This window comes from Sander lucioperca, chromosome 15, assembly GCF_008315115.2.
Source record: "Sander lucioperca isolate FBNREF2018 chromosome 15, SLUC_FBN_1.2, whole genome shotgun sequence".
In the NCBI taxonomy this organism is placed as follows: domain Eukaryota; kingdom Metazoa; phylum Chordata; class Actinopteri; order Perciformes; family Percidae; genus Sander; species Sander lucioperca.
The window spans coordinates 17,005,886-17,033,315 of NC_050187.1; the positions used below are offsets into that span (position 1 = coordinate 17,005,886).

Here is a 27,430-nt window from a genome sequence, read left to right on the forward strand (position 1 = left end):
CGTGCCACACCAATCATGCAGCTCAGAGTGGCTGTCAGCTGGTGGGGCTCTGTTAGAGTCTCCAGAGCAGGGTATGTTCTATGGTAGAGACGGAGAACAATTAGCCCTTTGTGTTTATTTCAAAATGTGGCCTTGTCTCTGATCTAAAGCGGGACTTGGGTCCATGATTTATCCTTGAGATTCTCTAGTTCAGTACAGACTTACTTCTCCAGCACGGGGGGGATGACCAACTCAGGCCTCATTAGAGCTAGGTTTTGCAGGGCCTGGGCTGCATCAAGACTGCCCGTCTTGCTGAACATGGCCAGCAGCACTGGCTGCATCATACTCTCCACAAAGTCTGTGATATCCTCCTCTGTGAGCTTGTGACTGTCTGGTATTGGTGTCAGCCATGTGGGCTTTCTGTAGCGCTCTCGGTGCAGCCGCCGTACCACGCTTGCTGGGAGACGTTGGAGCAGCTTCATGAGCTTCATCTGGACATGAGAACAGAGGAAAAAAAGAAAAAACAGATACATGACAAAGGAGTGACACACAGGTAGATAGTGCATGTAGTGTGGACAAATAGAGAAGTAGAGGGTGTATGGAGCATCTGGAGATACAGATGACATGATGATAATGGACACACAAACACAAACCAAGACACTGTGAGCACAGCTTTGTCTGCTTGTCTTATATGTATGTGTGCAAATTATGGGGATCACTTTAATACAGTCAAATCACTCGAGTTTCATTGTACTTAAATTGACTTACTGTCTGTTCAAGGTGGAGCTTTCAACTCTAATATAATGCTGGATAGTTGAATGAATTAAAATGCATTATATTTTAATTGCTGTATTTTGTGAGTAAAATCTGAATCTTCAACAAAACCAGTAACATTTCTCTGTTAAGTAAATGTAGTAGTACAACGTTTTCCTCTGAAGTAGAAGTACACAGGAAGTCGGTAGTATACAGTTGACTTCGGGGTCCGTCTATAAGTATTTTGGGGCACAATGGTTCTGGAGAAAGCTAAAAGCAGCGATATCAAAGGCCAAGCGTAAACGGGCACTGCACTAGTGTGATAAAACCACAGCTACTGTAAGTGGATGACCCCCTCACCTGGATCCAAGCAACATGAGGACACAATGCTGCCTGTGGTCCTTCAAATCAAGTAGAGGGGGATCCTCAAAACAGAAAGGCATTTGGCCCTGCTCCCAGTGACCTTTAATAGCACTGCAGTCATCTCACTCACATGTCCTGTTGTTATTTTTGAAGTTGATACAGAGGTTCAGGAAGTTTCCTAGAAACATGATGACGAGTGACTGTCTGCACTCATTGTGTCATTGTGCTTCTGCCGATTGCCATGGCATGCAGTATCAACGTGTTAGAATTATAGTAGGAACAAGCTTGGTGAGTGATGTATATGGTAGCAGTCAAACCATCACGACTCATGTTTCCTATTGATTTCAGTTGTTTATCATAATTCTTATTCTATATTTTTAGTTTTCTCTGTCCGCTACTTATTATTTTGAAGTGGGCGGGCCTCAGTTGGTAAAACATGATGTCATCTATTTCCATGCACCAATCAGTTTAGCTACTTTTAAAATAAATTTGATAACACTATAATTCATAAAATAAAATAAATAAAATGTATTATTATAATAATTATTATTCAAATGTGAGTTCTGATGAAACAGAGTAGTAGTTAAAAATAATTTAGGATTGTTTTTTTTCTTCAAACTTTAACTTTGATTGTCGTTTATTTAGTCATGAATATTTAATACTATGGAGACATAATTAAGAAAAATAAATTCCCTAAAATCTTATTTATCAGCTATTTTGTACTATTTATTTACCAAAGAAAAGTAAATGTCTGACCTGCTGACCCTATTGGGTCACGAAAAAAAGTGGTGTGTAAGAAAGAAGTGACTCACCAACCAGCGGCCATGGTTTGATGGGTGAAAGAAGGATGTAATACTGTTGAAAAGGCCACTGAGCTGTGCTTGAGCTTGCTTGCTGGGTCCACCCTGAAAGTGACACAGTAATGGTGATTGTGACCATAATCTTTACACTAACTGTGGCTGCAATTATTTACCAAACACAAAGTTTATGAACAATGAACTAACCAGGAGGGATGAGACCCAAAGCACCACATGGCTGATGTCGTAGGCATTAGTGACATATCGTGGTACCATCATCTGACTGGTCCCCACAGGGAGATTCAAACTCCTCAGAATTCTTGTGAAAATCTGAAATGTAAAAAAACAAAACAATTAAGGTTAAATATTCCATGTCTGATTATTTTGATGTGGACTTATTTGTTGTACAACTGATAAAAGCCCATTACATTTAATTGGGCTTAACAGGTCAGGAGTGTATGTTTTTTAGTAACTCATGCTAGTGCTGTTGCATGGATCAAAACAGTCACTCAGTTGGAACGCAAGCATGATGCAAGTCACATCAGTGACCAAGAGCAAGAGCAACAAGGAAACTTAATAGTTTGTTCTCTGACAAGCAGCAGTGGCAATGAAATACACACCATGAGCCCAAATTATACTGGTCAGGCCACACATGAGAGCATGTGCCACAAAAATCAAAACAAACAAGTTACTAAACTGAGTAGTTGGTGGTGGAAAGAAAAAAAGTGACAAACCTTAGGGATGTAAGGGTCCCAATCAATGTAACCAATGTTGTCATTGGCCAAGCGAGCAAAGAGGTTGACCAGATGCTGCAAAGATGTAGGAAAACATGTTACATTGGGAAGCAAGAAATACTGACTATTGTACATTCAGACATATTTTAAACAATCTACTCACCATTTCCCAGCTTGGAAGATTTTGCACGGACAACCATAAGGTGATCAACTCATCGAACCACAACCTGTCAGACAAACAAATGGTTACAAAAGCAGAAGACAACCCTTTGAACTACATACATGTGGCATTTAAAGGTGCAGTAGGTAACAGAGCATGTGAGCGGAGTGGAGCGGGAGCGAGCGGGGAGCGCGAGCGGGCGGGTCTTAGACAGAGCGCAGAGCAGCATTTTTAAAAGGACGGAGCGTCGCTCTATTTCCTGCTCCAATTTCGCTCCGCTCACACCACGAGTCTGAAGCATGCTCAGTCAAGCCTGACCCAGAATCCATCTGTCTTGTGGTCTAAGCTAAAAGTGATATACATGTAGATTTTTTCCTTTTTTGGAGTGAGCGGGGGGCGATTTGAGTGGAGCGCGAAGCAAACTGCGTTGAACGCTGAGCGATAATGAGCGGAGCGGCCTGATGTAGCTTTGAGCGGGGGAGCGGAGGGGTGAACGGTTCCGTGAGCGATGAGCTGAGATTCTCACCACTCCACTCCGCTCATATGCTCTGGTACTAACATTCTGTCATATTTGCTGAAACTGACCCTATGTTCCAGTAGAACTACATGAAGCAGGTAATTTAAAAAAGAAATCCGGCTCCTCTGGCCCCACCTACAGCCTGTAGTGTGATATGCAAAAATCCACAGCTCCCTGTTCAGATGCTCCAATCAGGGCCGGGGGGGGGGTGTCTAACTGCATGTCAATCACTGCTTATGCACACGCATTCATTCTCCCTTGTGGGGGGAGGGGCTTAGGAGACCGTTTTGGGCTTTAGCAGAAAGTGGGGAGGGACTGAGAAGTTGTCGATGTTCAAATTCCTGGATAAGTCCTGGATCTTCACAATCCTACCAACGGCACCTTTAACTACAGATGTCACGTGACCCGGTACTACGGTACCAAAATTCTGAAAACGTGACGGTACTCGTTTTTCTACAGTACCATAGGTAGAGATGGTCTGCAATTCTGGAGAAAGATTACTGATATTTGAACTCAACACCCAAACAAATCCACCCCACCCCCCTTCAGTGCTCCTCCAATGGGCATTAGGTTGGTGGTGACATCTAAAGCCCCTGACACACCAATCAGATGGCTGACCCTTGGCAGAAAAGGCACTTGGACTGATCAGTCTCCCCGAGTTGGTAAAGAAAATGCCTCAGAACACACCAAAGCGATGAGACGTAATACGTCTCCATAACAGCATGCGGTGCTAATCTGTATTGTCGCCCAAAAATGAAAACCGGCAGCTGATTGGACGAAGGTGTCACGTGGTCTGGTTTCTCTGGAAATTTAAAGCCAGACTGTCATGGTGGCTTGTTCAGAATACGATCTCATATTGTACTAAAATAGTTCACCAAAACGTGTTTCTGAAAACATTTTAAGCGAGAAATAGGCCATGCAGTTGCTGAATCTGTCTTCATTTCAGATCGACAAAGGTCAGTTTAAAAGATTTTCGTCAGATTTTGAGAGACTCTAGTCACGCTCATTCCACTCCCGTGTCCGGGTTAGCACTCTACCAATCAGATTGGTCATTTGAGTCCGACTGCCGGCAGTGCCCGCCTTGCGATTCAACATGTCAAATTGGCCAAAATGAAGGCCCACTGCCCCTCCGACGGACGGAACAGACTCGAGTCACTGACCTCGACAGACTGTCCGACGGCCGATTATCGGGTTAGTGTGTCACAACCTTAAGGGATGTTCCGCCAGTTTTAAGGGGCCTAAGAAATTACTCACCACATCTCTACATCATGGTGTGATGAGGGGGGAGGAATGGAAAGGCAGACAATATGGCAATGAATACACAAATGTGTTTATGTGTTTTATTCATTTTTAACAGGCAGTAAAAATACTGAGAATCAGTAACAGGAATCATTGTGGGTTTTATACTCTCATTGGTTAGGAAAACACAGGAAACTGGAATTCGATCTTAGTCCCTAATATAGCACTTTATTCAATGTCTCGCTATGTGATAATCCTCCTTACATAGTCACAGTAGTCCTTTTTTAATTACTATGCCAACCCTGAGCAGTCATTACATCTGAGGCGGGACCCTGTGCCTTTACATATGACTGACACAGCGTTACTCATCTTTCATTAATCTCTCCTTGCTTCAGAAGCCAAGCTATTCTTTACTGGATCTCAAGGCCATCTAGCTGAACTGTCTTCAGACAGGAGCGATCTTGGATCTCAACCATACATTTGGGATGGGCACGAGTAATGTTTTCCCAGAAAATGTGATTGCATTAATTACTCCTGGGGGATTGATTCCTCGTGAAGGGAAATCTATTTTTAGAACGCATCTTAAAGAGCCTGGCAGCAGCAGCAATAACAATGGACAACAGTGTATATGATGCATAACGCCAATTTTCAATCAAAACATTCACAGTCACCATTAGGGCTGTACCAAACAGCGACATTCTAATTCAACATTTGTATGCTGATTTAATGGTCTGCCTCCGAAGCCTGCTCTCACTCGTCAACGACAAAGAGAGACAGCGGGGGAAACTGCGTGTAGCCAGCATATTTGACATCTAACTGTGAATTAAAGAGAAACTTTGGCGATTTTCAGCAAAGCTTGAGTTCCCTCATTAACCCCTCGAGTTCCCTCATAAAGGCAAGTAATCGAGGAATCGATTACTCATGCCCATCCCTTCCATACATAGGAGACATTGAGAAGTTTCTTACTTGAACCCCTTGTGGTGCAGCTCTGGAGGCAGAGTCGTGGGTAGAAAGAGCTCAAAGTAGCTGATTGCTCTTTGCATGGTGACATCAAAGGGACAGAGGAGTGGTCTCCATTCATCCAGCATCTCCTGAGTAGCAGAGTCTGAAAAGTATCTGTATGAACAGAGAGAGAAAAACAATTCTATTTTTTGGGGGAAATGAAGCCAATGGCAAGAATGCTATAATATAATTTACCAGCCTATGAATATGTATATATGGACACTTGAAGCATTCAAACCAGCAGAGCAGCTTAGAGAGCACTACAAAGATGCACAATCCTCTTAGGTCCCTTACAAAACACCTCCTCACACACCTGAACACACACACACACATACACACACACACTGGAGATTGATAACCAGACTTTACTGTCAGACTTTAAGAAAAACCTACGCTACATAAATGTAAAGTAAAAATAAGACCGTATGTGTTAGCTTCAAAGCAATAGCATACAACAGTCTTCATTCTGAGTTGCCATTCATCAAGACCATCTGTACAAACTAGCAGCTACTGAAATTTCAATGGTAGCGTGCAATGTTACTCAAGCATGAGATTACAAGTCATACACCTGGCACATTTTTAGCTGTTAGGGTAAATCATTTGGTTCCTCTGGACTCATAGTCCCACAGGGGGATTGTCATGGTTCATTATATGTGCTAGTGTAAACCCTGTCACTTTCAACCAAGGCTACTTCCCTCTGCCTCACCGCTGCTCCACAGCTTTTCAGCCGCTGACCACAAATCACTCTCCGTTCTCACAGTGACAGGACATTCTCACACAAGACAGAATTAGATGAGATAATAGGATTATCTGCCTAAGTGCAAACTGAGGGACGAGTCCTAGGACTCACCTAAGGTATCTGCAGGCGGTGTGCAAACACTTCATCCACTACAGCATCCAAAATATGACCAACATTTAGAGGTTTTCTATTCTATCAGCTCAGCTTTACATAATTGTAATTTTCAATATATACCTTTTATTGAATGTCTTGTCAACTTAATAAAAAATCCATAATGATAGAATCAATGAATTCTCAGACTAATATAGCTCTAAATTTGATTAAAAAAAATGTAATTCCTGGAATCCAATTAATACCCTACAGGAGCCAAACTTTAAAAAGAAGAGACAGTCATAGACACATACATGACATAAAGGATTGAGATGTACTTACGGTCTGCAGCTTTTCACAAGTGTTTTCAGCACACTTTCCACAGAGCTGTAAAAAAACAAATGAAAGAGTAATGTCATGGCATGTCAAAACAACCACTGAAACACTGATGTTAAATAATCTTCACACCAATGCAACTTGACTTTGATTGCATGCACACAGACATTTCTTTACACGCCTGACTGGTGTACAGTGAACGAGAAAATCTTAGGATCTGGTGTATAGTGAGGAAGTTGCAATAAAACGTAATTAACGGACTGTAATCAATTCACTAAAAATAAACATAGTAATTGTTGCCAATAGTGGTTGACCTTACTTGCTGGCCTCATGCCAATATACAGATTGATATGTTAATATTTTCACTAACTCTTCATTCATAACATGTCACTTTGAATTCAATTACTGCTTTAACACTTTGTTCAAGGTGGTTTTGGATTTACGACTAATAATACAATGCATTACATATCACAAAATCCTGACATGATCATCTTTACATATAGACTGCAGATGCAGGACTGTGGTCACATAACAGTGTAGAAAGCTCGGGACCAATATAACCACAGCTTTTGAGCTCCCCATCCACAATCCCACCGATCTGCTCGCATGCAAGCTCAAGCCATGCCTTGTTGGAAATGCCCTGCCAATCTCACTCAGCAACTGGTCACTTATCGCCACATTATTCAAGTCTTCTTGTAGCTGACATACTCCACATGTAATACTTGGCCGAATTATGGGAGACACTGTGCAAGTCAAACTACTACACCTATCTAAATGCATGGGTCTAGCCCAATGTTTAGCACTGTAAGCCCACAACACAGAGGCCACAAACCAGGGTCAAAATAATGCGCTGCGAATCCAACAACAAGAACTAGTCAAACTGAGTCGCCCATTGCAAAGTGCTCAGACACTCAGGCAGAAGGAACCCTAGCCTACACTATATGACCTTTGTATCTGAGTTGAAGTGAACCCTCACATTTACCCCAGTGCATTCCAGGAGGGGAGGAAACGCGACAAGAGCTCACGCTCCTCCATGACTCCTGGAAATGCTATGTAGAATGCAGGTATACATGGCTAACTTTGGAGCAAGTTAAAAGGGGGGATAAGTAACAGCAAAAACTCCCCTGAACATGGGCCAAAATATAGATATTAGTTAAAAGAGATCATGAACACTAATAAATGGTATATATAAATCATTAAAAAAATCAGAAACTGTATTACTTCCCAATATGGTAATTATCACCTTCTTACTACATTGCTGCAACATAATCCACTATAGAAAGAAAGAAACTACAGTCCATTATCACTCTCTCATGGTTGATATGAGGGATAAGAGAAGGGTAAAAAAAGCTGCAGTGCGACAGTCTCCAATATGAGTGAAATGTTAACATTGCTTTTTCTCTGTCACAATGTGGAGTGTCCAGTTTTTGTTTCCACATGCAATGTATAAAAAAAAAATAATAAAACAAACAAGTAAGTGCCTCAAAGGATGAATTCAAAGTAAAACACAAAGAGAAGTATTGTCCTTACCACCTCTGAACCAATTTTATCATTATGTGTTTAGAGGATGAACGAGGCCGTGGAGAACTGAATGTGAAAGGAGACAAAGGCATAAAGAACACATTCAGCACACGACAAAGTGCCAATCACTCAAAAATATGAACAAACTATGCATCAACTTATACAATGTATTAAGTATTCAAAGTATCATATTTTGTATGCATTAGTATAGTTTTGAAAGAGGTGAGCTGGCTATCAGCCAAAATCAGCTTGCTTACATCAGCTGTAACGTAAAAGTGATGTGCTAGCAAGGCATTTATGTGATACAGATACAATGTTCCCATAGCACCATAAAAGAGTACCTCGCACTGCTTGCTACTTCGTAGTGAATTTCCAAGGGTGTTGCATAGGGGAAACCAACATTTAAACTTCTCTCCAAAACTGTGCAAAGTGTGAAGGCCAAAAAGGCAAAGACCCAATAGGTCATAGTCGATCGTTCCTTGTAAAAAGTAGTTATGAAAAGTACGTGGCGCACAAAATGTTCCTCTTGTTCTACAACAACTGGTCCCATTACGCAATTAGATTTTATCCAAACTACAGAGACCTACGAGTTATCAAAGTTATAACTAAATTGGCTTATGGAACTATTTCTCTTGATATAAAAATGATTCTACGTGACTACGACGACTAAAATATTCTGTGTGTACATTTCATTAAAGTTGTCAAAGCACAACATTAACAAAGTGAACAATGTACTACCTTGATTCTACTCTCAAAATACTATAGTAGCAATTTATTTGAATATTTTAAGTCATTGGTACTGGATTCATTACATAAATACAGTTCCAAGATTAAATACATTTTACCCACTACAACATTTTTTCAATTTCAGTCTTGTATCACTATCAGCTTTTGCAGTAACAGGAATTCATTCACTGACTTGATATGTTCTGTTTTCCATATAGGAAAATACAGACATGCCAAATATTGTTGTTTTCTACAGTATTTTTCTTCAATTATTACTTCACTATAATCAAAATCTGAGAAATTGATTTTGCAGGGGGGGAAAAACACACTCCAGACGTTTTGCCGCAGGGTGTAATTGAAGGAAAAAAAAAATAAAAATAAAAAAATATATATATATATATATATAATTATTGTTGGGTGTCTAAATAAAAAAAAAAGTGAGGTAGCAATGCCCGGCATAATGATAGTGATGTACATACAAACTCAAAACAAATTGAACTGAATGTTGAACTATGAAGCTGTTATGGTGTTTAAAACGGTGTTCAAAATAAAAACTCAGTGTTTACTATGACATATGTTCAAAGTGTTTGTTTTCCATCGTTGTAAAACAATTAGAAAACTGGTTAGCATTCTGCACTGTAGTTTGCAGTGATGCATGTATTACTCAGAAATAAACAAGAAACCGTAACTCAACCAATGACTAAAGGAATACTGAAAACTGACTATGGCCAAACACCTAGGGTGATTTCAATTATTTTATTTTTGATATCAGTGCAGGGAACAACTAGCAGAACTTCAATGTGAGTCAATGAAGTGATGTCAGTTAACTTGTATAGTATAAATAGTTTATAATAGAACTAAATTTATTATGTAGAATGAAAAAATTACTTAAATGTGGGACGATGGTTGTTAAGTCTGGGACAGTTGAAAGTAGAATTTGGAACAGTTGTGGGACACTGAGGAAAAAAAGTTAATTTCAAGCCCTGAATGTAAAGCTCTGATGTACTACACAACCATCAAATGTGTACAATTTAAATGCAGCGAACGCGCCTTCCTCAATTGATATGTAAATAGCATTTCCTAGAAAACAAATATTATTAACAGCAACAGTAAAGAGCAGAGGCATACTTGGGAAACCAGTTGAGGCCCAGATGCTCTGTTTTGGAGAAAAGAATCCTGTCATGAAGCTCATACAGTGGTCTCCACCTCAACTCAAGGTCCTCCCTTGACAGCAGTTCCTTTTTCCTGTTAAATGAATCAGACATGCAGATGGATGAGAATAAACACTCTGATCCTAGCTCATCATACAGCCCACCATATGGAAAAAAATCCATAACTTCCTAAAATGTTTTATCAATGGTGAAGTTGCAGCATTGTTTTAGCATCTAACTTAACTCTTGGAGACAACAAAAAACCCCTCAAGATTACCTTATACTGTGACATTTTAAGTGTTGAATAAGTGTGTGTTTAACACGTGTAAAATAATTACTTACTTGAGGAGGTTGATAAGAAGCCGTGCAAGGCCCTGCATCATGCTGATCTCCAGTTTGGGGATCGTCACTAGCTCATAGAGCAACTTGATGAACAGCACATGGTCTTCTTTGCTGAACTTCCGCCCATACAGTCTCATGTACCTAAATAAGAAGTATAGATTTAAGGACAATTTCTCCAGTTTTAACATGCAAAATAAGTGGCCAGTGCCACTGTGAGCAGCATGGACAAAACAAATGTAAGGTGCTTATGTTCTCTGTGTATTAAAAAAAAGAAAGATTATAACAATACTTTTCAAAAATATTTGCATCACTGTCAAAAAGACAAAATACCAGTGAACAGAATCTGGGTCAATCCTACAGTAAACTTTCCATCTGTCTGAGCCGGCAGTGACTCACTCTTAGACAGAGCAATGCGCCAGCAATGGGGACTGAAACGGATTAAAGACAGCCCAGTGACCAAGTACAACAAAATTAAACAGCACTCCAAGTAATTCACTGTCATATTGACAATGTGTTTGCTGTCGCAATGTGACTCATTACTAAAAAACTAAAAGATAAATGCAAAAGGGGGTAAGGTATATCACTGTGATTTTATTTTGTAAAGTTATAATGAACAAGTATGACTTGACTAATCCGTTTAGCAGTCAACTTTCAATAGATAACTGATTATGACCTCTAGAAACATTACACTGCATTTCAAAAGCTGGGTGTAAACAAGAATTGCTTGAAGCAACTTCAAAGGAAACTTACATGTCCATAAAACTAAAATGTGTTATTCATATTTTGAGATATCTGGTGAGTTGTCACCTGACTCACTGATGCAAAAAGAAAATGTTAAACAATGACAATGGCCTACTATTGGGCTGCACTGCATGGGTCAAGGTTTTGTATTTGACACTTATTGCCACCGATTATGAAACCCAGACCGTCCCTGATCAGATACACTGGGCAGTTTGTAATTTAGCTAAGTGTTTGTAGTTTAGTGTTATAACGTTTAAACATACTAAGCTATAACGCACCACAGGCTGTTACAGGAGAGTGTCTGAGCCTACTATTGACTCAGAGTAGAGTTACAGCTACAGTTGCAATAAGAACAAACTGCCTAACGTTAGCAGACACTGAGACAGTATAACTGCAAAGTTGCCCTACAGCCAAATACATAATGTAGTTACAAACAGAAATATTGCACAACACGTTATGTTACGCAAGTTTGTTTGCTTCAAGAGGCTCAATATTGTGAAAACATTATGAAGTGAGCAACAACTGTTACCGTTAATAGTACGCGAGGATACCAAAGATAGGCTAACGTTACTGTTACTTACGTGGAAAGTTTCCTTGTCCAAAACAGCACACCGGGCCATATCTCTCTGAGCTGAACAGCTCGGCACAAGTTTCCTTTAATTTTACTCAAAATATCATTGGATTCATCATCTAGCCTGTGCGCGTACGGAAGAAGTTTGTTGTATACGATGTCTTTTTGAGGAACAAACCCCAATGTGTCAGACTGCGCCTTTTTCATATTACAAATACCTGCCTAGCTTCAATATGCTAGCAAATGCTACTTCGCTCGGGTTCTCAGTGCACGTTGTTATGCTAATAGCTAGCTAATCTAAATAACGTTAGCGAACTACTCTGGTGAATCGTTTAGCTAGGTTGTTATGGCCCAAACAGTGACTAAGTTATGAGAATCACAAGTTGCGGACACGCTAGTAGCTAGCCATCTAGCTTAAGTTAAGTTAGCTTCCTTCACCAGAAAACATTAATGTCGATGAACAATGTCATCCTTTAAAAATATTAAGGCTAACGAAAAACATGAGTTTGTCCAGAGAACGCGTTGGCACTCGAATGCCTCTCGTTCGGCTAACGTAATCCTAAAAACTTGACAACCAGCTAACGGTCTAGCTAGCTAAAGTTAGCTCTCTACTACAAAAGCACAGTCATATCCCAAGGACTGTCAACGTCGACTGATTCATCCAACTACTGCAAAGCAGACGAGGTACACAACACATTCGTCATATCCGCTAGCTACTGGGAGAACTACACTTCCCGGCATTCCACTCTCCATTCATGCTTTTTATAACTGCTTAAAGCTTATCCTCCACTCAAACAGGATGGCATGAAATCCACTTAAGACCTCGTGTCCTATGATGTATTTTCTACTTTTAGGACGGAATAACTACTTAGAAAGTATTTATATTATTTTGTTTACCGGGCATTTTACTGTACATGAATTATTAATTATGACTGACTGTATTACTACGACTGCTAAAGCCAAGTTAATCACAAAACTCACATGCATAGGCTAATCAAAAAGGCCAATATATATATATATATATATATATATATATATATATAATTGTTCAAACGCATATTCTCCCCAGATTCTGACCCCGTAATATCATTATAACATAGTTTTTGTTTTTTTCCAAAACTGAGATGTGTTTTACAAGATATATTGTCTTGTGATTTGTCATTAGACTACTGGTACAGGCAGGCTATAACATGGATGCATTAATGGTTCATGGTACAGGTAAGCAGTGACCGCCATCTTGTGGTTAAACGCAGAGTTACAGAAACCATGATTGTAATAGGAGTGAAGTCCCACTCTGACCCTACTTCCAAGTACCGCTGCGGTGCAATAAATCTACCGTATTCAAAAACAGATCAATGTACCGCCGCTTACGCTCAAAAAAGTGTAGTGTTAAGGGGTTTTAAAAATAACGGAAGCGGTGACGATGCCTAGCGTATTAAATAAGTAATTTGAAAGTCAGCGCATATGTACGTTACCAATGCTAGCTAGGGTTTTGGTGTTTACTTGTGTGAAACGTTGCTTTTCTCATAGACAATCTGTTGTAACGGATGTAGTATCGGTGTCATAGCAACCTGCTGCAACATTTGTCTACCTGTAACTTCAGTTCTGCGTGGAAGAAACTCCCTCTCCTGCTAACGTTAGCCTAAATCACCTATAATGTAACTGCTTATGAAACAAAAATAGCTGAAGTTACGTTACAGCATGTGGTAAAAGATGACTCCTCAGCCACGTTTAAGGTGAAGTAATAAGCGTTATATTTGCTGGCGGCAACACACTAGCTAACATTAAAGGTAGCTAACGTTACTCAAACTAAAGATGGTGATTGAAAAGCTCAGTTTAACTTGTGATAGACTTCTGTCACACCGACAGCTCGCATGTTGTCAATCGTATTGTGGTATACCACTGGACGGCATGAAAATGCTGATTTACACTAATATGGACATAGAGCATAAGGTTTGTCAACAAAGTTTTGCTACTTGTGTGCACAAAACACCTTCACGTGTTATTTTATTTAGAATGTCATTAGCTAGCTAGCTAGTTAGCAAGTGCAAACCACAGTGACCTAACTTTATGTTTGCTTAAGATTTCTGTGTAATGTAGCTAGGTTATGTATTAGTCCTCATGTGTATTTTGTATCTGCACATGCCTTTTTTCCATTTTTATTTCTATCACAAGCTATAGCCTGTTGGTTTTGTATAACGTTAGATTCTGTATATGTCATAACACATATTCATTTAAAAATACTAAATAAAAGTAATTAAAAAACGTACTTTATATTTGCACAAATTGGCCACAATCTAGTAAGACGAAATTAATCTTACAATGAAGTAATATGATTTATATTGATTTTTTTTTTTTATGATGGAGAAAGAAAATATTGATCTATCAATTACTTAATTTATCATCCAAGAGCCACTAATAGAAAACATTTGTTACAATATATTGCATATTTTACTTGAGTCAAAATGTTTGTCCACAGCCCCTGTTGTTAACTGGCCACCACGGTGAGATCAGTGCCATGACCTTTGGAAAAGGAAGCGGACCTGTTCTCCTCTGCTCTGCCTCTGCCGACTATATCATCGTCTGGGATATTGAACTCTGCCAGAAGAGAACAAAGGAGGGTAAGGAAATAGTTCTGTGTGTGCACGGAATTGCTATAAAGAGTTGCTCCCCTGGTCAGAGTTTGGTCCGTTGTCTTTAATGTTTAATTCCGTGTTGTTTATTCTGAACTAAATATTTTCCTCATAACCCTCATTATAGTGCCCTACCAGTTTAATTCCCTACTTAGTTATGGTGTATAATCTTGTGGCACATATCATATGCTGTACCGTGAGTATCATCATTTTCCTGAGTGAAAATCTTAACAAGTCTGCCATCTAGTGAAATCATACTAGATAGGTCACTCATGTCTACTATGCCATGAACATAATTTGCTCTGCATATAAACAGACTAACTGATTTGTTTGCAGGTAAAGTAGCAGCTGGAACGGTTATCGGGTCTTTACTGGGTGAAGTCGTCTATCTTTCTTTCTGTTTCTCTGACGAACGAGTGGCTGCATGCTCGGGAGCAACTGTGTATATTCTCAGCTCAAAGGTACAATATGATGCACATTTTCACAGTTTCCCTTGGTGCACACAAACACTCTCTGAATACATTTGGGTTCATAGGTTGGCTCAATGTGTTACTTTCGAATGCTTACGTGGATTACAAATGCTATACTTAAGTACTGTACTTTGTATTACTCTGCTATGATTTATTGTCATCACACACATCTCTATTAAAAGATGTGTAATAGTGTTTCTTTGTGGTGGTTTAGTAGCCATCACAAGTCATCTAGTTTTATTGTTGCTTTCCACATCAGAGACATGAAGTGATCTCTACCTTGACCAGCCACCTCGGACCTTTAACATCAGCGGAGTTCTGCCCCTGGAATAAAGACATTCTTGTCACCACATCAGAGGACCGCACTTTTAAGGTACTGAATTAGGATTCACAAATGATCACATTTTTGAGTTATACCAAATACCAAATATTAAACACACTGTAATTGAGTTTGAATAACTACAAGATACTTTACCATGTGTCTGTTCAGGTGTGGGATTTAAAAACGGAAACTGTTTGCTACCAGTCTTTTGTGCTTTCAGGTATGATATTACTATTAAAAATCTGGTCGGAGCAAATTCATTTTCCTGTCCACAACATCAGCCTTTCATTTGGCATTGATGCAGAGAGAGGCCTGAGTTCTTCATTAACTTAGTGCAGTAGAAATGGTAGTATCACATGTATTAGTTGGATCTGTTTAAAATCAGGATCTATATAAATTAGAAACAAGTATCCAAATGGTTTAAATACAAGCACTTTAAACTTTATGAGTAAAAATGAAAAATAGTAGATTTATAGTGGCTGCTGTAGAGGCGTCAGGGCCTTGCAAAATGATTGAAAATATCATATTCTCTGCAAACGTACCTGAAGCAAATTCTTCAATTCTTTAGCCTCTCCACTGCTTAGTGTGTTCTTCTTGGAGGAGAACAGGCACCTTATCACTGGCTCAACTGATGGACAGGTTAGTGACTGAGGCACATAGCCTAACTCTCATAATCACTTTCAGAGGATGGAATTCCACAAGCTGTGTAACACACCTGTACCTGTTTGTTTTAGCTGTGGTGCTTTTCTCTCCCTGATGACCACAAGTGTCACCTGGTTACCAAAATGGACCTTCAGAAGATGGAAAAAAGACATCAAATGCACCGAGGGACTGTGAGCGATCAAGCAGGTGTTGTTTCTGATCTATCAAACAAACTATGACAGAGAATATCTAGTACTGGCTTTGTGGATGCTTTTCATCAAATGCCTTTTCATAAATCCTATACCTCTTTTCAGATAAACGACCAAAAGAGAAAATCTGTTAGAATTAATTACTTTTACACTACTATATCAATATTTTCTCCCAGGGCTTGCAGAACAACCAGCTGTAGATGAAGTGGAGACTTCCAAACCTGTCCTCAGAATGGCTTTATGTAGCTCATTCATTGACACCCGTATTGAGCATAAAAAGTAAGTGAATATCCTCTTCATCTTAATATCATTCATAAACAGTGTGAAATGTAGTAGGTATCTGATTTCTGGGCCTGGTTACCACAGAAGACTGCTGACTCAGCAGTGGGCTAATGGCATACCAGATTGGCCATCTTTAGCTGGGGTATTGCAGAAGTGATAACCTGACGCGGAAGGCTTTTACTTTTTCATTGTTGACCTTCAGCAGCATTTCCTTTGAGTTGGCAGAACTAGATACGCATTTACAAGATGGATGTATGCATAGAGAAAGCCAGGGGAAAATCACATTGTCCAAGGTGGAGTTCATAGTGTCAACACAGAGACCAGTCTCACTCTCAAGTGCTCAACAATGATTAATGGACCTTTTAAATGGGACTTCACCAGGAAGAACTGTTTTACCTCATTTGTGACAAGGAATCTTAATGTTGAAGTAAGACATGATACTGTCAAAACTGTGGCCTCAAGAGCTCAATTGTGTTCTTATTTCCACAAGGTAAAAATTCTACGTGATCCAGGAACGTATTGCACAAGCAATTCAAACAAAGTTGTCATAAAAAAAAAAAAAAAAAAAATATATATATATATATATAGCTGCACATTTCTGCCAGTAACACTAGCATATAGATGTCATACTGTCACAAAAGCCTGGAAAAAAATTCCTGGAATAAACGCCACATCTTTACGGGCTACTTGCCGCACGTGTCCATGCAGTCACAGGAAACGTCACAGGAAACTTCACACATCACAGGAAACTTTGCTGGCTCATAGCATAAACTGTTTCAGCCTGTTACAACATTTGATGTTATGGCAGGAAGCAGGCACTTAAAAAGCACAGACATAACTCTATGTATATTTTGTGGACCTCTGGAATGAAATGGACGTTAATTCCTTATTGCTCGAAGCAAAGCACATGATCTTAGAGCAGTATCTACATCATCTTTACTTTTGACCCAAACAGACTCTTTAGCGTATAATGTTATTCATCAACTGCATGATGTCCGTCTGCAACCACTGTTTTACTGGTCTTCATTTGATGGGTTTTAATAAATAAAAAACTTTTTGAGATAAATATGCAGATGGAAGAGTTACTGGCTTCAGACCCCACAGAAGCTCCCTGTTTTAATTGTTAAAATGAATAACATAATATCAGTGTATGATAGTTTGAGTGGGCCCAAGGACAAAAAATGGTTCTCATGCGTCAAAATAGTCATCGGGTCCATTGCTAATGTTAGTATGTCAAAGCCACTATGTGTAGAATTTAAAATTCAGACTTTGGCGCCCCAGTGGTCGAATAAAAAAAACAAAACATTGTGGCTTACAGCAGTAAACGCTGCTCTAAAAACAACAATTTGAACGGTGCAATAATCACATAAACCTCCACACGCAAAGGCTTTAATTGTCTCCATTCTAAGTAAGCACATGCTCAGCATGAAAATAATGATGCAATAAAATGTAAAATCTGTCTAACAATATTATAGTCTCAGCATGGAGCTCATTGCAGGAAGTGGATGAAAAGGATCCTTTAGGCTCAGCTTCCTCTTTCTTCTACACTGTGTGGCAGTAGTTTCCATCTTGCTGGGTGTGCATAGTTTAGACTACATGAAGTCAAAGGAAACTTGAATAAAAACCTATAGTCCTATGGTGTGCATGCCTTGCCAATTCATCACATCAGTATGTTTTTCTTTAGTATGTGGTTACTTTGTCTTTCCCCAAATGATCTGAAAAAAGGGAAATCCTGTAACACTGTTTTTCCATACTTTTCTGTGTGGGCCCCTGCAGGGACAACAGCTGGTTATTTATTGGAAGCTCTGATGGCCTGTACGTGGTGGATCTGGCTACCTCAGATCTCCTAAAAGCACTATATTTCAAGGGTAGGCTACTGGTGGTGATGTGACTTCTCCAATTGCTACTGTACTGCTGTAATATGTTTAAGCATTTATGCACAACCAGTGCGCCATTACTCTACTTTAGCAGACATTCTATAAGATTATCTTTCGTTTCAAGAAACACTGATTGATTTCAAACTCTAAAGGGAATTTACTGACACCAAACTCATGACTGATGTCCATTCTTCTAGATTACCCCAACTTGAGCATCACAATGGCTGGGTCGTGGTCAATCTCTCCAGGGTGGGATAACTCTGTGAGTAATTCCAATAATATCTTGATAAACCACATTAAGACGTTGCACTGAATTATCATTTAAACTGGACCTTTATCATTCCATTGGCCCATGATATAGTATGGACTAAAGGGTGCTTGTAATCAAATCCTGAATGAGATTTTTCTCATGTTGCTAGTCACGCCACTTGCTGAAGATCGTGCAGGTCGGGCTACTTTAGTCATTTCTGGTGAATCTTAGTTAGTTTATGATGATAAAAGTCACATAAAAATGACAAGTTTTACTACTGAATTCATTAAAAAGTACACTATAATATGAACCACTGAAATCAATCCATATATGTTTAAAGAAGCTGCTAAATGTTGTGTATTGGTTAGACAAAGTTATCACAATGGTTTCATCCCTACCCACCCCTCTACTCCTTCCCTCCGGGTTTTTAGTTGTTAGTATTTTTAAGTATATTTATTCTCGGGTATGATTATTGACTATGTATTGTTGTATGTTGTGTCTGAATGTGCCTGACCACAAATGAAGTTCCCTCACGGGAAAAATAAAGTTCTTTTGATTTGATTTGAAGTATCTGGATCTATTTGGAATTTATGGTAGCAATTATGTGTTACAGTGCAGCCTAAAACACCCTGACTTACCATTGTTTCTATTTTTTGTCAACATTATCCATAAAGATATATTTTTAATTTCTCTTTTTGAAACAATTATGGAGTGATACAATTGTTTTAATATTAATTACTTCTCGAATTCCTTGTCACACAGATGGTGTTTTTAGTGAGCTCTTTGTTCACTCCATGTGTGGTCCTGTTGGACTTACGTCTGTGTGGCCTAGTGAGGACCTGGGCTTGTGGTGAAGGCTTTTCGGTGTTCCCGAGGTAAACCTGGAGTTAAAGGCAAATATTTGGTGACGCTACATTGGTATATATTGGTATGTTGACTCCCTAGGGGACAAATTGTCCTTTTTGCTTGCTCCATTCAATATAGAGATCAAAGTAAAAAATCAGCTCTGTTAGTAAAAAGTCAGTATCTCGCTCGGGGACACTTCGGCCTGGCATAGTCTTGTATGAGCAGGGGCTCAAACCCAGGTTTTCATTCAGTACCTGCTACTGTGAATACCGTAGAATGTATGGCAGCTGCTTGTATTTTAAATAATATTCTGTGATTTTGTTGTTTGTTTATTCAGTGGCATTAGTACATTTCATCTTTCTACAAAAGACAGTAAAAGAAAACAACTGCTTTTCTGTAGCTCACGTAATCATTTGGTTCCAGTCTGGAGCTGCTCTGCTCAGTGAATGACTAACCTCTGTGAACATTTTTTATATGTCTAAGCTTTTAAATCTGCATGAGTTTTAATAAAGCTCTCCCTACTGGATGTACTCCTTAATCCAGAAAATCATACTTATTACTCTCATAATAACAACGCTTTAGGAATGCCAACCATTTAAAATGGTCCTCCAGGGAAGGAATTAATTTCATTCAGGTATTACCTGTACCTCCATAAATGATTATTAAACAAAATCCAGCAGCACCAATAAATGCTGATAATTTCATCAACGTTATGTGTTTTTCTGCTGTAACAAATTTGACATTAATGAGCTGAAGCACAATCATGGCTTGTTAAAACTTGCAAAAACAGTGCAGTTATGTTTTGTTGCTTTCGCTAAGCCACTGGTCAGCTGACCTCACCAGCAATAGGACAAATAAGTGTGGTCTGTTTTTTAGTTAGCCTCCTGCCTGTAACTCCTTCTGACTCTGACATTTCCATATTAACTTGGCATATTATAACCATTCTTGCCATCTGGTTTGTCATGAGTCAGCAATATCATGGTACTGACAATTAGAAGTACTAATAATCCACAACCCTGGAAAATGCTTTGCTCCTTCATTTCCAGTAACTCTTTCCCCCCCCATTTCACCCCTCCCTTGTTATCAGTTCTCCTCTACTGCTTGAATCTCCTCTGAATGCCGAGTTTAAGAAGAAGAAGCCAGAGCATCCTAAAAAGAAAGGTCAGCATCTGAAGACTCAATCTACTCTCACTTATGCTCATGCACATAAAGTAAAAAGGGAACTACTGCTGTTTGATGACTCTGGGTTTTAAAACTATGACCCATTTTAGAGTTCATTCCATATCTGGCTCGTTGTCTGTTTTGTTTGGACACAGACGATTTCACTAAATTGTACTTATTATAGGTTTATAGAAAGTCTGTTTGACTATCGCAAGAGTTACTGAGAACCTCCTCATTATCTGTAAATATAGAGGATGGAAAATATTCCATGCTTTGCATTGTGGGGGTGTTGATGTGGCACTTAATAATTAAGTTCCCTTCACTTTTTATTTGCCACATATGTAGGTACTTCAAATTATGCAGCAGTAAGAGTACAACACATTTCAATTGATACATTCTCATTAATTAGCCGAGTGTTGTACGGTTGCCTTTTTGCAGTAGTGGAATTCCTAGGTAAAGTGAGCCTATTTGTGGTTCTTTGGTGTATCATTAGGATCTGGCAGCTTGGAACTATTCTGCTGGAGACCTACAGTACAGTATACTGTGGTTTACATGTTGCTCTTACAGAGAGTTACTGCTGAGAAAGCCAGTATTACCCAGGCTCCCCACAGCTGGAGTGAAGGGAGCTGCCAGTGCCAGACTATGTAGGGGATCTTCAGTGGAGTCCAGAGGTGCTGCGTGACTGCAGTGTCAGACCAAAAACTACGAATGCATACTGACTAGTGCAACCCACCGTGCTGCCTCCATGCATCTCTCTATTCTTAAGGATATTTGCAGAATTGTATACAAATTACTCCTTAAACCGTTGCAATTCCAGGAAAGGAAAATGTTCTTCCATTGTAAGTCTGGCACAAGTCTGATGCAGCTTCTTTTTTTTTTAACCGTGAGTGCAGATTAGATATTCGTTGTCACATCACACCGGGAATCATGAAGTGAACCAGGACTCATGGCTTTTTGAGATGATGATAATCAGCAACCATCAATTTTTGCATGTCACTTGTCTAAGTGTAATGCATAAGTCTTGTTGCCTGGATGAAGTTGTTTTATATTTAGAATATCAGGGGACTACTAAAGCAGCAATTGGCATTGAGTGGCAATCGATTGCATATTACTTTGATTGTATCTTAGTTTTCTTCCTTCATTTGTCCTTAGATGTCACCAATGTCTAAAATGTCAAAAGGAGAGAGAGCTTGGATTTATGTAAAAATACTGGGTGTTCATCTACGATATCATCTGAACGACTGCTGCAAGACATCAGCCTTATTTTGTAGAGCTCCTTCGCTAGTTTTGGGTAGAGTGAGATGGGGAAAACAATTTGTGGGACACAGGAAACTGTGAGATCTTGACTAGTCCAGTTTGAATGAAAGAGGAAAGTGTTTCATGCTATTGTTCCATTAGTCACTGCTTTACAGCAACTACAGTACAGAGTACCTTATTGTTTAGTGAATCTAGTTCACTAGCTCTCTAACTCTCTATTATTCAAGTTTGATATTGTGGTTAATATTAGCTACATGTAGCACATTCTTTGCTCTCTTTGTACATCCCCCCAGTATGCTACACACATGTTCCACATTGCCAGCATAATCTTTAGGTGCTAAAGGATTTCTATTGCTGTCAGACCCTTAGTCTTCAGTTACCGTGCCTTGGATACCTTTTTACTTCTGCTCATGCTCCTTTTTCCTACTGTGTGACCCAATTTTTACAGGTCAGTAAGGCAATAACTTACAGTCAAAATAATATCTTAGAGACATATACCTGCTATGGTTTATTCATTTTTAGAAGCTTGAATTATTTCTTTTTCTTGGGCCACATTCAACAGCTAACTCAAAGGGAGGTCTGACTTTTCCCATCTCCTGTTGGGAAAAGGATCTCCTCTGACTGAGAACAGGAGTTAGTGCTTTATTTTAGAATAAATTCCGGGGCTGGCCTGAGTCTTGTATCTTCTAATGCAAACAACCCAAACTGTAAAACAAATCATTGTCACTTGTGATTTTTAATCCTACATGTACAGACCTAAATACAGCAGATAGATCCTTATTCAATTCAATTCAATTCAATTTTATTTATAGTATCAAATCATAACAAGAGTTATCTCGAGACACTTTACAGATAGAGTAGGTCTAGACCACACTCTATAAAGCCCCAACAATTCCAATAGTTCCCCCAAGAGCAAGCATTAGCAGTGGCTATTGCGACAGTGGCGAGGAAAAACTCCCTTTTAGGAAGAAACCTCGGCAGACCCAGACTCTTGGTGGGCGGTGTCTGACGGTTGGGGTTATGACGGTACAGGATGTAGCGTGGCACAGCAGAGCATGGGTGGACGCGGTGGACGCAGCAGGACGTAGCCGGGCATTGCAGGGAATCGCAGAGCGTAGCAGTGTGTAGCAGGTCCATAGCCACAGCTGCACCCAAGACCCAGGTTTTGGTGTCGCCCTAATCCGAGGCGATGTTCTGGGCGAAGAAGAAACATAAGGACTCTGGGGAGTAAACTCCCCAGAGCTAGGTGAGTAACAAGCACTTCTGAGACAGGATGTGCATAAAAGGAAACAAAAGAAAAGAGCGTGTCATAAGAAGGAACTTCCTCGGCAGTCTAGAATTATAACAGCATAACTAAGAGAGGCACTATATTATTGATTATACGATAGGTAAATCTGATGACTGTAAAGAGAAGCAGAGAAAAGCAGGGGTGCTGTGTCTGCAGCTATACACCCTGCCCCGCCGGTCTAGGCGTTCACTGCAACTCCTCACTCCCTAACTATAAGCTTTATCAAAGAGGAGAGTTTTCAGTTTAGTCTTAAATGTAGCGACGGTGTCTTCCCCCCGAACCCAGATTGGGAGCTGGTTCCACAGGAGAGGAGCCTGATAGCTGAAGGCTCTGCCTCCCATTCTACTTTTAGAGACTCTAGGAACCACAAGTAACTCTGCATTCTGGGAGCGTAGTGCTCTAGTGGGACAATAAGGTACTAAGAGGTCCTCAAGATATGAAGGAGCTTGACCATTTAGAGCTTTATAGGTCAGAAGAAGGATTTTAAATTCAATCCTGGATTTTACAGGAAGCCAATGGAGAGAAGCTAATACAGGAGAAATATGATCTCTTTTCTTAGTTCTTGTCAGAACACGCGCTGCAGCATTCTGGATCAGCTGGAGAGTCCTAACGGACTTATTTGAGCATCCTGATAATAAGGAATTACAGTAGTCCAGCCTGGAAGTAACGAATGCATGGACTAGTTTTTCTGCATCGTTTTGAGATAGGATGTTCCTAATTTTAGCAATGTTACGAAGGTGAAAAAAGGCTGTTCTAGAGGTGTGTTTTAGATGGGCGTTAAAGGATAGATCCTGATCAAAAATAACTCCTAGATTTCTGACAGTAGTACTGGAGGCCAGGGCAATGCCATCCAGAGTAATTATATCTTCGGCTAATGAGGTTCGTAGGGGTTTGGAGCCCAGGACAATAACTTCGGTTTTGTTTGAGTTTAACATCAGGAAATTGTAGGCCATCCATGATTTTATATCTTTAATGCAAGCTTGAAGTTTAGCTAGCTGGCTGGTTTCGTCTGGCTTGATTGACAGATATAATTGGGTGTCATCCGCATAACAGTGAAAGTTAATTGAGTGTTTCCTAATAATATTGCCTAGAGGAAGCATATATAAGGAGAATAGAATTGGTCCAAGCACTGAGCCTTGAGGAATGCCATGGTTAATTTTAGCGTAATTGGAGGGTTTATTGTTAACATTAACAAATTGCGATCGATCAGAGAAGTAGGACTTAAACCAGTTTAGTGCGATTCCTTTAATGCCAACTAAATGTTCCAGTCTCTGTAAGAGGATGGTATGGTCAATAGTATCGAATGCAGCACTAAGATCTAATAAGACAAGTACGGAGACAAGTCCTTTGTCTGATGCAGTTAGAAGATCGTTAGTGATTTTCACCAGTGCCGTCTCTGTGCTATGATGCTTTCTAAATCCTGACTGAAAGTCCTGAAATAAGCTATTGCTATGTAGAAAATCACATAACTGATTAGCGACTACTTTCTCAAGGATCTTGGAGAGAAAGGGAAGGTTAGATATAGGTCTATAGTTGGCTAGGACCTCAGGATCGAGGGTGGGTTTTTTCAGTAGAGGTTTTATCACAGCTACTTTAAATGACTGCGGTACATAACCTGTCAATAAAGACATATTTATCATATCTAGCAATGAAGTGTTAACCACGGGTAACGCTTCTTTAAGTAGCCTCGTTGGGATGGGGTCCAAGAGACAGGTAGATGGCTTAGCTGAAGAGACCTTTAGCATTAATTGTTGAGGGTTTATAGGATAAAAGCAATCTAAGTATATGTCAGGTCTAGTCGTTCTTTCTAGCAGTCTGTCAGTTAAAGGTGACCCATTAGAGGTTGGGGGAAAGAGGTGATGAATAGTATCTCTAATTGTTATAATTTTATCGTTAAAGAAACTCATGAAGTCGTCACTACTCAGAGCTATAGGAATAGATGGCTCAATAGAGCTGTGGCTATCTGTCAGCCTGGCTACAGTGCTGAAAAGAAACCTTGGGTTGTTCTTATTTTCTTCTATTAGTGATGAATAGTAGTCTGATCTGGCCTTTCTTAGGGTCTTCCTATAGGTTTTCAGACTGTCTTGCCAGTCTAAACGAGATTCTTCCAGTTTGGTGGAACGCCATTTACTTTCAAGTTTGCGCGAGATTTGCTTTAATTTACGAGTTTGGGAGTTATACCAAGGTGCTAGTTTCCTTTGCTTCATCGTCTTCTTTTTAAGGGGAGCAACAGAGTCTAAAGTCGTCCGTAGGCAGGCCGTAGCATCGTCTACGAAATGATCAATTTGAGAGGGACTAAAGTTTACATAAAGATCCTCTGTTATATTACGGCACGTTAATGAGTTTAGTGCTGTTGGAATATCTTCCTTAAATTTAGCTATAGCACTGTCAGATAGGCTTCTAGCGTAGAAGCTTTTATCTAATTTCGTATAATCGGGTAGTAAGAATTCGAAAGTTATTAAGAAGTGGTCTGATAATAAAGGATTTTGCGGGAATACTATTACGTCTTCAATTTTGATGCCATATGCCAGCACAAGGTCAAGGGTGTGGTTAAAACAGTGCGTGGCCTCGTGCTCACTCTGACTGAAACCAATTGAATCTAGTAGTGAGTTGAAAGCAGTACTAAGGCTATTGCTGTCAACGTCCACATGGATATTAAAATCACCTACAATAAGTACTTTGTCTGATTTTAGGACTAAACATGATAAAAACTCTGAGAATTCCGATAAAAATTCACAATATGGACCTGGTGCTCGGTAGACAACAACAAATATAATTGGCTGTACTGTTTTCCATGTTGAATGCTGAAGGTTAAGAACGAGATTTTCAAAAGAGTTATAATTTAGTTTAGGTTTAGGATTAATTAACAGGTTTGAGTCAAATATGGCTGCAACTCCCCCTCCTCGGCCTGAGCCTCTAGGAATTTGAGTATTAATATGAGTGGGAGGAGTGGCTTCATTTAGACTGACATAATCTTCATGGCCCAGCCAGGTTTCAGTTAGACAGAATAGATCAATTTGATTATCTGATATCAATTCGTTTACTAGTATTGCTTTAGAAGACAGAGATCTGATATTTAGTAGACCGCATCTAATTTTCCTATCCTGTTCTATCATTGCAGTGGTAGTTGTAATTCCAATTAGGTTGTTAAGTATTGCCCCTTTTTTGGTTAGCTGTGGCTGACGTGAACTGGATGCTAAATTGACTATGTTTGCAGTCAACTTCTTATTACTTAGGGGATTCAACACTTTGTATGGTCTATTGTTGATTATAACTGGAATAGTACTAGTATTACATGTTACCCTACAGAAAACATTTTCAGATTCATTCACTTGTAAAGTGCCATTAGGATCAATACCTGGGGGGCATGAATCTGTGATATTTTCAACAGAATGTCAATACTTAACTTATTGTAACATTAATAATTTGTTGCTCCTTTGGTTGTTGCATCAGCAGCTAAACATCCTAATGTTTTGAGCTAGACTGATGAATTTCAATATTATGACACTTTTTCTTTACTGTAATGGTTAACACGGTTTAGGCTAAGTCTTAATAATAAGTGTTGTTAAAGGAGCACAGAGCAAACCGCTTTTTTTGATTTTGTGCAGATATGACTCGACTTGGAAATTTGTCTGAAACTCTCACTTTGCTTCAAATAGCATCTAGTGTAAAGTCAGCGTAGATCATGAGATTTTTACTGCCCCATAAAACTAAATGACCATTATATATCAACAGGAGGTTAATAGGGCTGTTGAGCAATGCCGAGGGATTGTGTTGCCAGGTTATTAGATTTCTGGGGTAAAATGCGTAGTTTCCTGCATATAATCTGTTATACTGTGCTACTTCCAGTATGTCCTCACACAAAACACAGTGGAGGAATGGAGGAAGGTGCTACATCACAAGACCTTTCATCCTCAAGCTGAAAAAGCACATTTGTTATGTACTTTTTTATACTCTCTTTGCTGATTGATACTATACCACCAATACCAATTTGAACTAAGTTAAATACCAGGTTCACGAAAGCTTTTACATTTGGTTTGTAAACATCTGGTACAACGAAGGCCTCTCCATGGAAAAAAAACTTAGGTTGAACTAAGGAAGGAAATAAGACTATAGCTTTCACAGAACCAACACAGCATGAATCGTATCAACAGAATTATCCTTCAGGGCTGGACAGATAAAAAACAACATGTACTAAGACAAACTCACAATTCACTTCAAAATCCAAGGAAAAGGGATCCAAATAATTGTTCAGAGGTTGTCAAGTGTACTTTACCGGAAAATACCCTTCAAACCAGAACTGGAGTGAACATTGGCACTGCTGATCAAAGATAAAAAGTATTCCCAGATAAGAGAGGATTGAAAAGAGATCCAGATGGGCTTCTTTTTTATTTTATTAAATTTATTATTGTGTTGGGAAATGTGCCTACAT

At 39.4% G+C, this 27,430-nt stretch overlaps 2 protein-coding genes and 1 long non-coding RNA gene across 6 annotated transcripts in view; 1 reads left to right on the forward strand and 2 right to left on the reverse strand.

Moving 5' to 3' along the window:
• Positions 1–12,435, reverse strand: part of psme4a (proteasome activator subunit 4a) — a 31,233-nt gene extending 18,798 nt beyond the window's left edge. Inside the window, exons 1-13 of one of the 3 annotated variants that reach the window (XM_035991947.1) lie at positions 12,153–12,435; positions 11,772–12,113; positions 10,450–10,590; positions 10,085–10,201; positions 8,240–8,296; positions 6,716–6,760; positions 5,509–5,658; positions 2,790–2,853; positions 2,627–2,701; positions 2,100–2,222; positions 1,908–2,000; positions 205–470; positions 1–78 (exon numbers count right to left, since the gene is read on the reverse strand). The exon at positions 1–78 is cut by the window's left edge and continues 109 nt beyond it. In XM_035991947.1, coding sequence (XP_035847840.1) covers positions 1–78; positions 205–470; positions 1,908–2,000; positions 2,100–2,222; positions 2,627–2,701; positions 2,790–2,853; positions 5,509–5,658; positions 6,716–6,760; positions 8,240–8,296; positions 10,085–10,201; positions 10,450–10,590; positions 11,772–11,968 — 1,406 coding nt within the window. In that variant the 5' untranslated portion in view covers positions 11,969–12,113; positions 12,153–12,435. Of the gene's footprint in view, positions 79–204; positions 471–1,907; positions 2,001–2,099; positions 2,223–2,626; positions 2,702–2,789; positions 2,854–5,508; positions 5,659–6,715; positions 6,761–8,239; positions 8,297–10,084; positions 10,202–10,449; positions 10,591–11,771 lie in introns of all 3 variants that reach the window. The other 2 variants (XM_031302928.2, XM_031302938.2) reach the window with 2 other exon arrangements.
• A 620-nt stretch (positions 12,436–13,055) lies between these two features.
• wdr27 (WD repeat domain 27) overlaps positions 13,056–27,430 on the forward strand; it is a 57,154-nt gene continuing 42,779 nt past the window's right edge. Inside the window, exons 1-12 of one of the 2 annotated variants that reach the window (XM_035992583.1) lie at positions 13,056–13,714; positions 14,241–14,382; positions 14,731–14,855; positions 15,124–15,237; positions 15,355–15,406; positions 15,755–15,825; positions 15,954–16,035; positions 16,214–16,316; positions 18,096–18,187; positions 18,394–18,458; positions 19,209–19,321; positions 20,380–20,453. In XM_035992583.1, coding sequence (XP_035848476.1) covers positions 13,577–13,714; positions 14,241–14,382; positions 14,731–14,855; positions 15,124–15,237; positions 15,355–15,406; positions 15,755–15,825; positions 15,954–16,035; positions 16,214–16,316; positions 18,096–18,187; positions 18,394–18,458; positions 19,209–19,321; positions 20,380–20,453 — 1,171 coding nt within the window. In that variant the 5' untranslated portion in view covers positions 13,056–13,576. Of the gene's footprint in view, positions 13,715–14,240; positions 14,383–14,730; positions 14,856–15,123; positions 15,238–15,354; positions 15,407–15,754; positions 15,826–15,920; positions 16,036–16,213; positions 16,317–18,095; positions 18,188–18,393; positions 18,459–19,208; positions 19,322–20,379; positions 20,454–27,430 lie in introns of both variants that reach the window. The other variant, XM_035992582.1, reaches the window with a different exon arrangement.
• On the reverse strand, positions 13,872–16,408 carry LOC118493248. Its single transcript, XR_004895242.1, has 4 exons — positions 16,182–16,408; positions 15,908–16,049; positions 15,144–15,188; positions 13,872–14,359 (listed from the first exon to the last, which is right to left on the reverse strand). It is a non-coding gene; the product is annotated as an uncharacterized LOC118493248 (long non-coding RNA).